Raw genomic sequence first — 16,183 nt, forward strand, 5'->3', positions numbered from 1 at the left:
ATGGCTCAAAGTTAAAGAGATCTGGCCACTTGGTTATTTGCGGCAAAATGATTTATTTACAAGTCTACAGTTAAAAACAAAGCATGAGTTATGATCAGTGTGAGTGTGTTCAGTGCTTTGTGGTGAGACAGAGCCATCGCTGTGGTACTTCATAGGTGCTCCTGTCCTCTGTGTCGTCAAAGGGAACATGCCATGAGTCCGCTGAAGTCTGGACAATGGTGTCGTAGCTGGGAATACTCTAAACAAACACAATCATGCACACAGTTAATCGGTATTCTTCTTTCATTCATGCCCCATTTTCAACTCTCTCCTTTCATACCCTTCCCTCTTCCTCCTGCTCCTCCTCTTCCTCACCTGAAATCGGACTTTCCTGCCTGCTGCGACGGATCCATTTACTACCAGCTGGTGGCCTCTCTGCCATTTGAAGAAGAGCCGCCTGCTGGCTCCGTCTGGCAGGCAGGCCTTGTGGTCCCTCATCAGGTCCCTACTCACAAACCGACAGTGGTTCCCAGAATGCAAAGTGGCATACAGCAAGAAGGGGTCATCCTCCGAACTGATAGACACATAGACCAAAAGGTGTGAGGTATACTCATTACAAATAAATTGTAAAAAATGAACAAAAAGGTTGTAAATACACAGATGCATAGCCAAATAACAATGTGCTGAATGATATATGAATTCATAATCCCTGTTGTGGTTTTTATTCTATTAAATCAGCATCCCTCATGTTGCACGCTGCTCATTAAAACTAAATAGTCTGTGTTGCCACTGCTGTGTAAATTTGTTTTCTATGTTTTTCTATTGAGTGTATTTTGTGCTAGTCTTTTTTGCTATCAGGTGCTCACATGTTTTCAGTGAAGAAGCAATGAGCTTTCTGCTGGATGAGGTTCATGTTGTGTCTCTCCCAGGATCTGGAGGGCCGCAGCATGTGTTTCCTCCCCAACACCAGAACAGTCAGGCCCTGACCCTCCAGCTCTGACACCACCGCCAACAACTGAAACACATATTTACATACCTCATTACATGTATTTATATTAATATTTAAAAAAAGAATGGGAATATTAAAAAGACATGTCATTAAAAACTTAAATTTTCAGTGAACATATGCACGTACATATCAATATCTGGAGTGCCTACCAACCCACAAACAAGAAAATAAGTCAACCCAGTCAATTTTTGTGAGCTGCTGGAATATACTGCCCTCCAGCTACCTTTGCAAAGGAGTGACATTTTTTCTCGCGAGCCAATCAAAGCAAACTGGGCTTTTCGGGATGGGGGACCCAGGCGATGAAACAGAGCATTTAATTGCGCGTTCCCTTTGAACTGGAAAGTTGGAAATTTAACCTGGAACACCTCGTGAAGTCAGATTTTCAAATCGGAGAGTCGTACACACAGTTCTGTAACTGTTCATGGTTAGTTGTTTCTGGATAAATCTACTTATTGCTACAGCAAAAACTCCCACTCTTAAACATAACAGAAATTAAACAGAAACGCACTGTACTATGAAATCTGGGGAATTGATTGCAAAGCTGTTTGGAATGGCTGTAATGAGTATGTGGGCCCTGGAGAAGCCTTTAGATGTTGTATATATCTGTCGTCTGACCCTGAAAAGGTTGATATACAGTATATATACAATTCTTAGCCATGCTTGTGGCATGGCTCTATACAAGGCAATGTTGATCAGTTAGTCAGTCTACCATTCTGTTCCAGAATCATCAGATTAAAAAAAATAATTTGTCCAATACTTTATTTGTTTCTGAAATACCTGCCAAACTAATGACCTTCCCATCAGCCTCAGCTGTACTTCGTATTAAGTGCTAAATGGCAAATGTTAACATGCTAAACGAACATGGTAAAATGTGGTAAATATTATTATATTTTACTGTGTACTGACAAATACCTGCTAAACATCAACACAGTATGCTGAAATTAGCATTTAGCTCAAGGAGAGCTATCAACACTGCTTTCACTGTGTTAATAGTGCTTCTGTTGACTACAAATTCAGCAAGTATTTTTATATTTCATATGTATATAGCTGTGTCGTTGCCAATTTCATTCATACAGGCATTTGAACAAACATTTGTGTCAGTGGTCCTTATGTTAATGTCTATGACTATTCGTTTTAGTAATGTATTGAGCTTTCCCATGACCTGGATGACTATATAGGGAAATAGGTTTGACTGTTTGTATTTGGCTATGTCTTTTAGTCAGATAACACCTGAGAAAGATGTGACATACGTCAATGCAGAGACAGAAGTACACTTAGTTAACACATACGCCCTTTACTGATAGACAGACATGTAGGTAGGCAGACAAATAGACTAGGTGTTGTTAAAACCAGGTAGTAGCGAGTTATAAAAGGCATCTCCTACACACATCTACTAACACAAACTGCAGGGTTAGTCATAGTGCAACTGGCAGAAAAGCCCATGGGTCGGACAGACACATTGTGTATGTAGGAAGAAACCACTAAAATCTCAAGCAGCGGTAGACTGTAAAACGGTCTATGAGCATGCCATATGCAGAGAGGATCCTGAATAAGTGCAGTTAGACTGGTAGAAAATATTAAGCTTTACTCTTTTCATCTCTTTGTTCTGCATTTGTGTTTTCTCACCGTCTCTGACTGCCTGCTTTTGTCCTTGTTGGTATTTGCTACATTCAGTCCATCTACAACCACATCAAAAGCCGGCTTCCTCTTCACAAACGCCTTGAACCTCTCCAACTCCTGAACAGACATAGATAGATAGAGAGATAGATAGATATGGTGAGAAAACATTGGCCAGTTAATAAAAATTGATAAAAATATGCAAGTTATACCTGAACATTGTACTGTATTGTACAAAAACACTTGAGTTTACACTCCATGACATTCCTGCTTTTTGCCATTGAACCATAGAGGCTCAGGGTTAAAAGAAGCAACTTATGAAAATGCAAATAAGGCAGAGAACAGACAAATTAAGTGAAGACTATGTGATGCACAAGTTGCAGTGTACCTAAAGTTTTCCCTATCTGTACTAACAATCTAAACTTACTAGCTAAGCTAAGCATGTTAACTTGGTAACATGTAGTAATTGTCACTTAACACAAAGTCTTGAACAAATTTCATCATTCATCTAAAGTGTTGGCCAAATAAAAAGTTTGAAGCCCTAATGCTGACCTTTCGAACAAAGAAAATCACTAAAGTCCAGTCTATAACAGTACAAGTGGGTACAGTGGCTGAATTACTCATTTTCAGTAAATGCACAAATTGGCTGTCTAATTAACTGGATGTCGGATGTATTATGTACAGTACTGAAAAACTACAAACAAATGTCCACGGGTCTCTCTCAAAGGTTGTTCCTTCTTGTGGTGTGTGGAGCATATCTAAACCCCACCTGTGAGTGGGTTGGTTGATGGTTGGCTGGTTTCTCACTGACTAATCCCAGGCCTGACAGTAAGCACAGAGAAGGCAGAGGGTCAGCTGGCAACTCCATTGACAATAGAGCACTCGGTTTTATGTTAAAGTTTATTGTTTATAAAATATACACATTGAAGACCTGGGACATTTTTTTTCTCTGTTGGACAAACTTATTTTATTGTAGACTCACTAATATGACAAAATGTGAAGGGGGCTACTGTCAGGGCACGGTTAGCTGTATTGTTTGTATTATATTTGGTCACACGTTATATACCTACTCCCTCCAAAGGGTCTAACCTATAGTATGTAAGTAAACAGTCTGATGTTGAAAGATGTATAGCAGCACTTGAAAATGCAGCTAATAAAGTTACAATTTGTTGAATATTTTGTGTCATCTGTGTAATATGAACACAGAAGTTAGGCTTTATCTTTAGTTAGCTTTAGCTTTGTATCATAACAGGAAAGTAGTGCTGTAGCACAGAATAGGCCTTCAGCACGAGAACATTGTTAGAACTTTCACTTTTAGATAGCAGCAGTATGGAAATAGGTTGCAGTGAATTCCCCTGGACTTGAAACTTGACTGCGTGCATCCCATCACGGACGCACAATCAAATTGTGACTGTAAAAATGGCTGTAAAATTCCTCCTCTGGTGAACTGTGCTCTAGATAAAACGCCTGTTGATGCTCTAGTATCTATTTGATTGATTTCACTCACACGCACAGTATTGGACAATTAATTCTGCAACAATGTGCAGTGGAGGCTGGCATTGGTTGAGAAGGGGGACATGTGTGTTTTGGGTGGGAGGCAAAGGAATTAAAGAAAAAAACTGAGGGATGATGTGCTGGACTGAGTGCTTGATTATGGTAGAGAAAGGGTGCTGAATGACAAAACAAGAACAAAAGAATAAGAGCAGGAGAAGGAGGAAGTGTGAGATTTAGAGAAAGTCCGGTATAATTATCCAGGGACTTTCCAGTGAGAGAGAGAGCGAGAGAGAGAGAGAGAGACACACACACACAGACACACACACACACACACACACACACACACACACACAGTAGATGTGTGTGTGAAGTGTTCTGTATACATACCCTACAGCACAATAGTAGCAGAAGCAGTAATACCAGACATCAATATAGAGGCTTAAATGTTATGTAAGAATTTTAAAGTTACTTATTATTTTTAGTATTAAAGTACAATATCTGCATTTTAGTGAACTGAAATTGGTTACAATAAAACGGCAGAAAACTGTATTGTGTATTTTATGATAAAACAATGAAAAACGACAAAACTTCTTTTCTTGTTTTGGTATCTGAGGCTTGTAACTGTGCAACACATGAAGCCGCTGTTGGTAGAAACACACATTGAATGCTGGCAGGTTATTTATCTCCAACAGCGTGGACACAAAAACACAAAAGGCAATTATACAGAGGTACAATGTACTGCAAGAAAGCAGAACAGTTCATCAAAAATACAACCTTTGGGGAACTTCAAACTTTCTATTTTTGATACAGAAAGAGGGGTGACCAAAACAATTAGAAATGTGCTTTAATACAACGCAATGCAATAATTCACCACTGGAAACTGTACATTTTTGTTGAAACTGTGTGTCAGAGAGGAGTTAAGCATAGTAGGTTTCACAAAGGTGGTAAATAATGGTTGTTGTGTTATTTTTAATTTAATTGTACAGGGATTTTTATTTTTCTTGGCACCCACAAATTGATGACTTGAGCTCAGTGTCTCGCCATTTATATCTATCTATCTATCTATACCTGTACTTAAATTATATTGTGCTTTCCTGCTTGCTGTGACGACCTTGTAATCAGCACAGACAGACAAACACAGCTCCTCTTCCTCTTTGCATTGATGCAAATCTGTTTCTGTCCCTTCCTGCATCTGTTGCTTCACTGTAGTCTGAAGCACCCTGTTTGTCCTTACAATGAATTTCCTTTAAGTTTGGAAATAAAGTCGAGCATGTCTGTCTGTCTGTCTGTCTGTCTTCCTTCGCCTGTCTTCTATGCACCTGTCTCCTATGCGGGAGGTAGTTGTGGTCCAGATTCACATTGTGCTCCACATGCTGGAAATCCCCTCAATTTAACTAACTGTTGCACAAACACTCCCCCTGACTACCGAAAAACACAAAGGAAAATATGCAAACTTTCGCTCTGTTCATAAATGAATTTTTACATATTAATAACTACGTGTTACTAATACTGCCAAGTTTCTTTTTTTAACTATTTTAAGTGAACAACATTGTTTTTAAGTTTACTGTCATTATAAAACAAAAAAAACATTCCAAAGTGATGAAAAGCTTGTGTCATGGCTCTCTCTCCACACATACAGTGCACATTGTGCATGCATGTGTGTGCTGCCCTTTTTTAAAGTATCAAGATTCTAATCGTGTCTAACCGAGGCTGTTACACAGGTGGTGTGAGTCCTATTCGTTTTGGAAACACTTAAATGACTAATACGCTTATTGATAAAAAAATCACCGCGTTTGTTTCCGAAAAGGGATGGAACAATGGTCCTTGCCACTTCAATTCATGCAATTTCATGTAAAACATTGCCAACCTTATGCACAAAGTGCATCACTTGCAAGAAAGAAAGAGAGAGAGTGAGAAGGGGAATGAAAGGAAGAGAAAGGCGGATAAAGACAAACTGAAAGGAAGGAGTGACATGGAAAATACTAAAATACAAGGAGCAAACGGTCTCACGAGAGCGACGCTTGCTGCCAATTAGTATTCGTCACTCAGTACCTGGAGTATTGTCCTCTGTGTCTGGAGTTAATTACTAAATATTAAAGTCATAACAGTCCAGAGAAATTTAGTCTTAAACCAGATGGAGAGACAGCAGCCTCACTGGGCCTGACGCTACACCTAACTTCTCCCAAAACAACACATTACCAAAGTTGTTTTACTTTCATTCATCTAGATAGTGAAAGTGGTTGCTAGAGTCCAACTAACCTTACCAGCCTAGTGCTGCATGTGTACCAATGACGCCCTCTAGCAGATGTTGAAGAGAACGAGATGGAAAGCTAATGTGCAGACAGATGAGCCTCAAAATAGATATCAGGTTTTTGGTTTAAAAGGCCAATTTCTTACACATTTTTCAAAGAACATGGCATTTTTAATTTAGGATGAATTACTTACTATTTCAAACTGAACATATTGAGTGATTTATTTAGTTAGTTATTTATTTTATGTGTGATAAATGTGTGTATATGTGTTTGTTATGTGATGGTTGTCTTGCTACTGGATGCCTAAAAGAGTTCTTACGGACCCAAGGAAACTCTTCTGTGCGTGTGTGTGCGTGTGTGTGTGTATGCGTGCGTGCGTACCTCCGGTGTAGTCTTGTTGAAAACATCTCGTCCCTGAATGATGTCAGCCATCACTCTGTCTTTTAGCTGTTGGTACTCCTCAACTGTCAGCTGGATGGACTCTAACTCAGACCCACAACACCTACACACACCCCTAAACATACACACACAGATACACACACATTCATCAATAACCATTCTACCCAAAGTTGTAAAGATTCCTTTTGAGGTAGGAACTGGTGTAATTACTTTGGGGTGGTGCTGGTCCAACTTCCTGTCCATGTCTGTCCTGTGAGACTGAAGAGGAGGAGAGAGATGGAGAATAGAGGCATGAGAGCGATGAGATATGGGTTAAGGTGAATAATACATGAGATCATGTCAAGTTCCCACTAACAAAAGAAAATTAATAATAAAATTCAAGTATAATTGTTGGTTTCCAATTTTGCCTTGCTTTTTAAATCTGCATAAAAGGGAGGAGAGAAAAAGGTAAAATCACCTAAAATGTATTCATAAGGCCTATTTTAAAGCAGCACTTTTTAACCCCTGACTGATCAAATATCTTGTCAGTCAATCTGTTATGTTTTTATATTCTGCAATAATATCATATTTAAAGCCACAGTTTAAAGATAGGATGCTGCTTAATTTAGAAAATTGTTTTATATGCATCCAGCCTCCTTCTCCCACCTAACCCTCAGTGTCTTTATCACTCTCCCATACCTCTCAAACCAGGTCTTAATGCTGCCGGCCAGGCTGTGTTGGGGGTAGATCTGGTTGTTCCTCATGTAGAGCAGAATCCCCAGCAGCCTCTCCTGGTGCTCAGACTGAGACATGCTCTCTGCCTCCGTCTCATTTGTCTTCTCCCTTCCCTTAAACAGAGCGTCCCAGGTCTCCTGATGCGGGCTCAGGCCCTTTTCAATTAATTCATCATAAAGAGCCCAAGCAGTGGTCGTGTCACCATTTAACATCGCTGCTGTGATGATCTCGCCATAGTTGCGGGGGGATGGGGTAAAGACCTGTTAGGATAGCAGTAAAATCAGGTGAGCTAGAGCCCGCCACCCCAATATGAATTTAAAGTGTTAAAAGTGTTAAGTAACAACAATCAAATCCCTGTTCACCTTCTTAACCTCATGCAGGATGCTGACAGCCTCCCTCCACCTTGCCGTCCGGCAGAAGGACTTGATAAAGAGGCTGGACGCTCCTGTGTCAAGCGAAGGGAAACTTCCACGCATAATGTCATAGACATCGAACACCTCGGAGTCGTGGCCGCTGCTCACACACAGCGTCAGGTACCGTAGTAACAGCTCATAAGACAGGGTTCCTGTTTCCATTGCTACAAAAGTCAGTAGGGACCTGTGGTAGAATGATGCAGTAGATGTTTGTAACATACACAAACTTCACATACATATTCTTTTGTAATTTTGTTGCCTTTAATTGATAGGACAGCAGTAGACAGGAAAGAGGATAAAGAGGAGGAACAACATGCAGCAAAGGGCCGCGGGTTGGAATTGAACATGGGCCACTGCGTTAAGGTCTGAGGACCTAAAATAAAAGGGAGCACTGGTAGTTTTCTTCTCCACTTGGACAAAAACAAGATGCATAAAATAAACAAACATAATGTAAAAAAAAAAAATCCTATTTGCTGTAAGGAAAGTGGACCTCAACAAAACCCAGACACACAAACACTCATTTGCTTTTACTTGGCGATATCCAGATGTGCCCCGGAGGTGAAGAGCGCACACATCATCTGGATGTCAAAGCGTTGCGGATTTCCCAGAGATTCCTTCAGCTTTGTCCACTCCGCAGCAGCGAGCGGCCGGTCGGGAGGATGCACCTTTGCTGTGAAACATTTATGCTTCGGTGAAGGAAACTAAAAGTATTTTTACCAAATACTTTCATAGATTCATTTAGACTTTATAAGGCAGAAGGGAAACATCAGTAAAACCATTTAGTCATCTGAGTGTCTGTTTAGCGACAAGAAAAAAAATTGGAATTATGTGTAAGTATTTGAACTGGCTTGTTCCTGTACACAACTTGTTTCCTGTAATGCATTTTGCACAAACAAAAGTCTGACTATAAAAGAGAAACATGGCTTTGCTACCTGTAAACACACTACTGTGGCTACTAAGCCACACAGTTCCAGTCAGTCCTACCTGCTCCTCTAGTTGTCCTCCCTTCCGGCTCCCCAACATGCTGCTTCCTCTTCAGCAGCTCTGCTGTCCTCTTCGCCGTCCCAGCGGCAAATACAGATTTGGGGAAGGAAAGCCTCTGCCAAAGATCAGAGCTCTTATCTTTTCCCTTTACAGCACCATCCCATAATTCTTCATCCCTAAATCTGATGGTGCTATTTTTGACTCCACTCTGTCCATCAGTCCGTCCACTGTTCCTTTTGTCTGTCTGTCTGCCACCTGGGTTGGACTTAGTGTCTCTGGTGCACAGAAAGCGTGCTGAGAGAGGCAGCTGTGGGGACTTGCACACAGAAGGATTGAGTGTGAAGGAAGCTAAACTTCCCCGGTAAGAGAAAGGCTTTAACGGTTTTAGGTAAATTCTGACTTTTAATATCAAGGTGGAGCCCATGTTGGTCACTGGGTTTGTGAGAACTTAATGTAGATTATATATTATTAAGCTTTACATTCACTTTAGTTATACACCAGCTATAATCCTTAACTTGAAGGGCATACACAAACTGTATAAACACGTATTTCCCAAACCAATTGACCACAGATTATCACATGCTGTTAGTTACATAGATCAATAACCTGGAGATGAGCCTAGCCAGCTAACCTTGCTGTTTTTCAAAAGCCATCAGTTACTTAAAGATAACGATCCCTCTCTCGTTTGCTCTAGGTATGAATATAACTATTTAAAGGCGACTCAACTTCCCCTCAACATCCAAATGAAATACCTAGCTTCTTTCTTTCTCCACAACTTCATGGACAAACACTACTGTAGACATGATAGGCATGACTAAAGTCGCACACCTTGACGTCATCAACACGCGACTGCTCCGGGTAAACGGCGTCAAGTTTGTAAAGATAACCAGAGATCGACCGGAAAAAGCTACGTGGGTTTTATCAATTTAAACCTGTCAACTGAATGTAAAGATTATTTTAATATAACCTATGCTTGAAACGCAACAAAGAAAACACATTTGAAGAATATTTTGCAAATATATGAATTCACATTAATTTCCTTTGTCTTGTGCCTCCTCCCTTAGAAAAGTTGGTTTTGCTATGAGACCATAATTCATTATTGCAGTGACAACTTTGCAATGAATGTGTTCATTTCAATTGATACAAACTGTTATTACCTAATACATGTGCTTCACTGCTTAATTGTTCGTTTTTTGTTGGGTTAGCGTTTTCCTTAGTCACGCATTGACAGTGTATTTGAACCACGCTTTTACTTTGAATTCTGCCATTCAAACCGGAAGCCATGTTTTTGTTCATACAGCAACTTGATGGTGTCCCATATTTAGGTAGCTTGGCTACTTTTGTACACAAGTCTGCTTTACACTGTTTTTGACTTTTAGGATAGAAATGTTAAACTGACGAAAGATAAGATTCACTTCGCAGCAGGTATGGCTAAAGAACAACAGCCTCAATGGTCGGATATTTTGAAAAGGAGGTTAGCAAACACCAAAAAAGGTGAGACAAAATGTAAACTAACGTTATATGCTGGCTAACGTTTGCTACTTTGGATTGATAGCAAAGTCAACAGTAACATTCTGCTGATCCGTGTCCCTGTTGCTGTACAGATGAGAAAAGCGACGAGGAAAAGAAAGCAGAAGAAACTGAGCTGTTCACCAAATATTACACAGAGTGGAAGGGAGGAGGCGACAAAGACAAGTCCTACAAGAACATCCCACGATTTTACTACAGGGTATTAGCTATTGAAATACACAACATATGTAAACCCGAAAAAAAGTATTGTCATTCATGTCATTTTGATTGTGTTATGGTACAAGACAGATGACTAAACTCTAAGTTAATATTAAAGGAAGCTATCTGCCAAACAAATGTCCTTTTCTATTTAAAGAAAACAATTACATTTCTGCCCCTAAATAATAACACTACAAGATTAGTTTGGACAAGTTACTGTATGGCAGGCCACCCTAAATTAGCTTATTAATATATAATTATTATATATTTACAATTTTCCTGCAAGGTGTGTGTCTGATAATGGCCTGTTCAACAACTCAGCTGTTTGACAGAGTGAGGATTTTAACAGTGGTGATAATTCTCTTACATTACAATGGGATACAAGAGTAATATTGATGGGGGTAGTGCTTATGAAGATTATGGTGTTGATCATGTTATTACTAATGTGTAGTTACCAGCTAAGTACAAGGTGCCACCTTACAGGCTTGCTGTTTAATGAAGGAGATGGGCAGAAATGAAAATAGTTTGGTGGTAATGATGACCATGTTGTTCTGCAGCTACCAGCAGAGGATGAAGTATTACTTCAGAAACTGAGAGAGGAATCCAGAGCTGTCTTCCTCCAGAGGAAGAGCAGAGAACTGCTGGATAATGAGGAACTACAGGTAAAACACACACGCTTAGTCAGTCACAACATGAGGAGTTAGGTATGATAACACCACTGTAGGATACTTATTGTGTGTAAATCTAAGTTTTTTTCTTTTTTTCTTGCCTTTCCGTAGAATCTGTGGTTTCTGCTTGATAAGCACCAAGTGCCTCCAGTGAGTGGGGAGGAGGCCATGATTAGCTATGAAGCCTACTTACAGGTGGGAGAAAAGGCCGGGCCCAAGTGCACGTAAGTAACAGAAAATAGAGTTTAGTTTACTGGCAACAGCCCATTTTCAGTAAAACCCCCTGGCCAATCTTGTTTTATGTGTTTTTATGCTATAAAAACAATGTTAATAGCAGATTTAAAAGGGGGAAAACCTGGCTTTCAGATTAAATAGAATAAGGTAATAACAAGGAACAATGTCTCTTCTCTTCTCTTCTCTTCTCTTCTCTTCTCTTCTCTTCTCTTCTCTTCTCTTCTCTTCTCTTCTCTTCTCTCTCTCCTTCTGACAGAAAATTCTTCACAGCCAGAGTGTACTCCAAGCTGCTGCACAGCGACCCTTACGGCAGGATCTCCATCATGCAGTTCTTTAACTACGTAATGAGAAAAGGTCTGGACCTTCATTTTCTTGTCTTTTGAATATGTTCAGCAGTGAGCGAAAATCTAAACAGATAAACAAGTAAAATATATCTTTAGAAGATAGAACAACACACAAAAGGCATCTTTACTGTCAACTTAGGTTACATAAAAAATCTTTCCCTTGATATTTGGTTTGGTTTGTTTACTCAACTGCATTTATCTTAGCTTGTAAAAGAAAAATCTTGTCACTGAATGTTGCTCATTTCTATTCCCTCTGTGCATCTAGTATGGCTGCATCAGACCAGGATAGGTCTGAGTTTGTATGATGTAGCAGGACAGGGTCACCTCAGAGAGTCAGTAAGTATTTCCATCACTGACCAAAATTTTTCACACTATTGTTTAGCCAGTAGGAGAATAGTGGTTTGCATTAGTGCTGAAATAAAAAAGAAATTCTGTCTAGGATCTTGAGAACTACATCTTGGAGCTGATCCCCACTCTGCCTCAATTGGATGGACTGGAGAAGTCCTTCTACTCTTTCTACGTCTGCACCGCTGTTCGCAAGTTCTTTTTTTTTCTCGACCCCCTCCGAACAGGTGAGCCTGAGCCTCACACATGGTGAAAATGTATCACTACAGTAAAATGTTGAATACTAGATGTCAAAGGGGAGTATTAACTGTTTTAAATGGTCAATACAACAGAAGTAATAGGTGAAGAAACATGTCCATGAGAGGAGTATTATCTAATATATAAAGAGAACACTTTGGGTTTACAAAGTCAACAGCTTTTTCTTTACTGAGGGATTTGGGTTTCTGCTTTTTTTTTTTTCTTCAGGAAAGATTAAAATCCAGGATATATTGGCCTGCAGTTTTCTGGACGACTTGTTGGAGGTAGAATTTTTGTACCACTTACATTTCTTAACCTTTTATTATATATTATTATATGGATTACTGCAGTTTTTCTGTATTATTATGAAATGGTCCAATATTACAAGGCAAATACATTATTAAGGGATACCCCCAAAAGTAAAGACCAGCTGATGTAATTTCTTGTTATACTCTCTCACAATCTTATTCCTCTTCCTCTGTGCCCTTAGTTAAGAGACGAGGAGCTTTCTAAAGAGAGCCAGGAGTCCAACTGGTTCTCAGCCCCATCGGCTCTCAGAGTCTACGGTGAGAAAACGTCTGGGTGACTATCAACTTTCCAATCTCACATCAAGTGTTCGTGATGTTAAATGATCCCCTGAATAATGTAGTATTGTTTATCTGCCAGCTAAATTAAAATACTTTGGAAGTGTGAATCTGGGATTCAGGATCAACACAAATAAAGTTCCTATGTAAGAAACCAGCTCAGTAAAGATCACAGACTGCAGCCTGTCTGTTGCTGAGCTTGTGGTTCTGTTATTACTGGAGTATTTACAAATCTTTTATGTTGCTACAGGCCAGTACCTCAACCTGGATAAGGACCACAACGGCATGTTGAGCAAAGAGGAGCTTTCACGCTACGGCACAGCTACGCTCACCTCCGTCTTCTTGGACAGAGTGTTTCAGGAGTGTCTCACCTACGATGGAGAAATGGTACAATCAAATTAAAGCCAGACCGATATTTCGGCGGGCCAATATTATCGGCCGATAATTTTCTAAACTATTGGTATGTCGGCATTTATAATGTTCGATAAATGAATATTTAAAAAATAAAATAAACACGGACGGAAAACCCTTCAACCATGTTATGTGTTAGCGTTGCATAGTATTTTTATACATTTTATTCATCAGAACGTCAATATATTTTGATGTTCCTTTGTTCTGTTGTGAAAAAAAACAAGTTTAATTTTTAAGGAATCTCTTTCTGTGCATAATTTTAGGTGTTAGTTTTGCAGACTTCTGCGTGCTGGTTCTAAATAGGATATTTACAGTAAGAATTGTTGTGTTCCTCTTCTTCTATCTTAGGACTATAAGACCTATTTGGACTTTGTATTGGCGTTGGAAAACAGGAAGGAGCCAGCAGCGTTACAGTATATTTTTAAACTTTTGGACATGGAGAATCAAGGATACCTCAACGTCTTCTCCCTCAACTATTTCTTCAGGGTAAATTCTTAGTCTAGCTCCTGACTAACCCCCTTGCTAAGTCTAGGACCAAGCTTGTATTCTTTTCAATGACGATCGGAAATACAAGTCACTCTCTCACTCACACACACACACACACACACACACTACAAACACATTCACACTCAATGTGTTGTGTCCGTGTTTCATGATACTGCTGTGCGCTTTGTTCTTTAGGCCATTCAGGAGCAGATGAAACTCCACGGCCAGGAGCCTGTTACCTTCCAGGATGTCAAGGTATATTGTACACACACACACACACACACACACACACACACACACACACACACACACACACACACACATACAGTGCAGCACCTTGCTCTAATACTACCAATAATACATTCAATCATAGTCTTCCAGTGTCGTATTGACATAGCTAATGAGGATGACTTACATTTATTTTGGTTGCCAAAGGTCAACCAAGTTGTACAGCTTGTTGACTCTCTGTTATGCCAAAAAGAGACAGTCTTTGTTTTTGGGTAAAAAAGAAAAGAGATTAACATTTTGATCACTGCCTCTCCTCAGGATGAGATCTTTGACATGGTGAAGCCCAAAGACCCCTATAAGATCACACTCCAAGACTTGGTGAACAGTTGCCAGGGTGATACCGTCACCAGCATACTGATTGATCTCAACGGTTTCTGGACCTATGAGAACAGGGAAGTGCTGGTTGCCAACGACAATGACGGAAGCAATACAGCCGATCTCGACGACAGCTAAGGATGATATGGGGTTGAAGTGTAGAACACTCTGTAGAACACTCTGGTAACACTCTTACCAATAGGTCATAGTTTTACTCCCAATCTGAAAGCACTGAACTTTTACTGCTGACTCTGGTTCAGTTTTAGCTAAACGTCTACATTGTGAAAATCTTGAGGAAATGAATAGAGATGAATAGAGAAAAGCCAGACAAAGTGCTTTATGTTCCTGCCTGCTATTCTCCTGTAAAGACCATGTTTTTGTTATTGACCCCTCTGTGAAATAAATGTTTCCCTTTTCTTTGTATAATGGAAGTACCTCATTATTGACACCCGCTTAATCGAACACGCGTGACAAAAAAAGCTCATTTACAAGTTTGCCATATCAACTTTAAAGGTGATATTATACCAACGCTTTGTTCACAGCGTGTTTTAACTGCCGTGTCTTATTTTGTTTTAATGCTGTACATGATAAAGCTAACATTTAAGGGGCTGTACTAAAAATACTGCAAAAAAATGTGGGCTGGGATTTAGGGGCGCAAGATATATTGACTCAATATTGTTAGCAATATATTAATAGTGACGCAATAACTATGCAATATTTTGTTTTTTAATTAATAATATTTATTTAATTAAATATTAATTAATATTTGTTCATTCACACACTACTATCGGCCGGGCGTCCATGCTTACATGTACAGGTCCTATCCCCTGTCCAATCGGCTATCCTAACCTTAACCACTCTCAATGCCTAACCCCAACCAATCGAGATGCTATTGAAGGGCGGGTCTTGGTGTGGCCATTGTAGGATTCGTAAATTCACGCTCAGGACACCATTACTCCACTATATGTTTACGTAGCAAATATTTATTCCCTGCTATATTAATAATGTTCTTAATGTCGAGTACAGCCCCTTTAATGAAACTTTCTAAGAAGTAAAACAGGTGGTTAATGCCTTTATAACACAATGGGTTAACTGTGAAAGAAGTCATATTATGCATAATGCAAAAACAAAAGTCAACCTTTTGAATGTGTAAAGGTTTTATTAACACAAGAAAATATAAATATGTATACATATTAATTAAAGGTTTGTTAAAATAACATTTGCATATATTGGCCCTTTGCAAATAAAAAGCCTAAATAATATCCCTTATGGACTAGTATAAGACCACTACGTATTATTAGCATACCTGTGGTCTGATTTGTTGGGATTTCACTTTCATTACATCTTTAAAGCCCATTTTGAAAATGTCCATTTTCCAAAGAGATGTGCGTAATTTTTCTGCATCTGCGCTACTCCTGGCTAAACACGGCTGCTCTGAGATTTGAGGCCTGTCACCACACAGCCATGTCAGTGGACACAAATAATCACTAAGAAGCTTATGATAACTTAGTCTGCATAGCGCCTGCTGCGCAGCTAAACTCTCATATAAAACGCTTCCACAAGGACACTTGAAGAAAGAACCCTCAACACACACATGAAGATAGTAACATTGCACGTGTGAACTTTTCATGCCTTTAGTAACCAAAACATTTGAGAACTAGCAGATTTTCAAAGATTCAAAT

At 39.5% G+C, this 16,183-nt stretch overlaps 2 protein-coding genes across 3 annotated transcripts; one reads left to right on the forward strand and one right to left on the reverse strand.

The window, feature by feature from the left end:
• Positions 1-15: 15 nt before the first annotated feature.
• On the reverse strand, positions 16-9,722 carry prorp (protein only RNase P catalytic subunit). Its single transcript, XM_034858016.1, has 10 exons — positions 8,862-9,722; positions 8,409-8,547; positions 7,827-8,061; positions 7,429-7,724; positions 6,961-7,008; positions 6,733-6,865; positions 2,615-2,725; positions 846-994; positions 355-553; positions 16-238 (listed from the first exon to the last, which is right to left on the reverse strand). Exons 1-10 carry the CDS (start codon positions 9,283-9,285, stop codon positions 110-112), a joined length of 1,863 nt encoding a protein of 620 aa, XP_034713907.1. The 5' UTR covers positions 9,286-9,722; the 3' UTR covers positions 16-109.
• A 392-nt stretch (positions 9,723-10,114) lies between these two features.
• On the forward strand, positions 10,115-14,995 carry ppp2r3c (protein phosphatase 2, regulatory subunit B'', gamma). Of its 2 annotated transcripts, XR_004654900.1 has the most exons (14): positions 10,115-10,355; positions 10,466-10,590; positions 11,147-11,251; positions 11,369-11,481; positions 11,748-11,845; positions 12,101-12,171; positions 12,275-12,407; positions 12,646-12,701; positions 12,908-12,983; positions 13,252-13,388; positions 13,761-13,898; positions 14,094-14,153; positions 14,445-14,738; positions 14,771-14,995. XR_004654900.1 is itself a non-coding variant. In XM_034859026.1 (13 exons), the coding sequence occupies exons 1-13, from the start codon at positions 10,289-10,291 to the stop codon at positions 14,637-14,639; spliced, it is 1,374 nt and encodes a 457-aa protein (XP_034714917.1). In that variant the 5' UTR covers positions 10,115-10,288; the 3' UTR covers positions 14,640-14,911. The 2 variants fall into 2 exon arrangements, 1 of the variants encoding a protein (XP_034714917.1); XM_034859026.1 differs by having other exon boundaries at positions 14,445-14,911.
• The last annotated feature ends 1,188 nt before the right edge of the window (positions 14,996-16,183 follow it).

The sequence above is a fragment of the Etheostoma cragini genome, chromosome 20, assembly GCF_013103735.1.
Source record: "Etheostoma cragini isolate CJK2018 chromosome 20, CSU_Ecrag_1.0, whole genome shotgun sequence".
Lineage (NCBI taxonomy): Eukaryota > Metazoa > Chordata > Actinopteri > Perciformes > Percidae > Etheostoma > Etheostoma cragini.

Coding starts and splice junctions, on each gene's coding strand:
- ppp2r3c (XM_034859026.1), top strand. CDS start 10,289: ATGGCTAAAGAACAACAGCCTCAATGGTCGGATATTTTGAAAAGGAGG. Junction 11,252..11,368: donor TGGATAATGAGGAACTACAG/GTAAAACACACA, acceptor GCCTTTCCGTAG/AATCTGTGGTTTCTGCTTGA. Junction 12,408..12,645: donor TCTCGACCCCCTCCGAACAG/GTGAGCCTGAGC, acceptor TTTTTTCTTCAG/GAAAGATTAAAATCCAGGAT.
- prorp (XM_034858016.1), bottom strand. CDS start 9,285: ATGGGCTCCACCTTGATATTAAAAGTCAGAATTTACCTAAAACCGTTA. Junction 7,725..7,826: donor TCCTGCATGAGGTTAAGAAG/GTGAACAGGGAT, acceptor CTATCCTAACAG/GTCTTTACCCCATCCCCCCG. Junction 6,866..6,960: donor TGGACCAGCACCACCCCAAA/GTAATTACACCA, acceptor GTGTATGTTTAG/GGGTGTGTGTAGGTGTTGTG.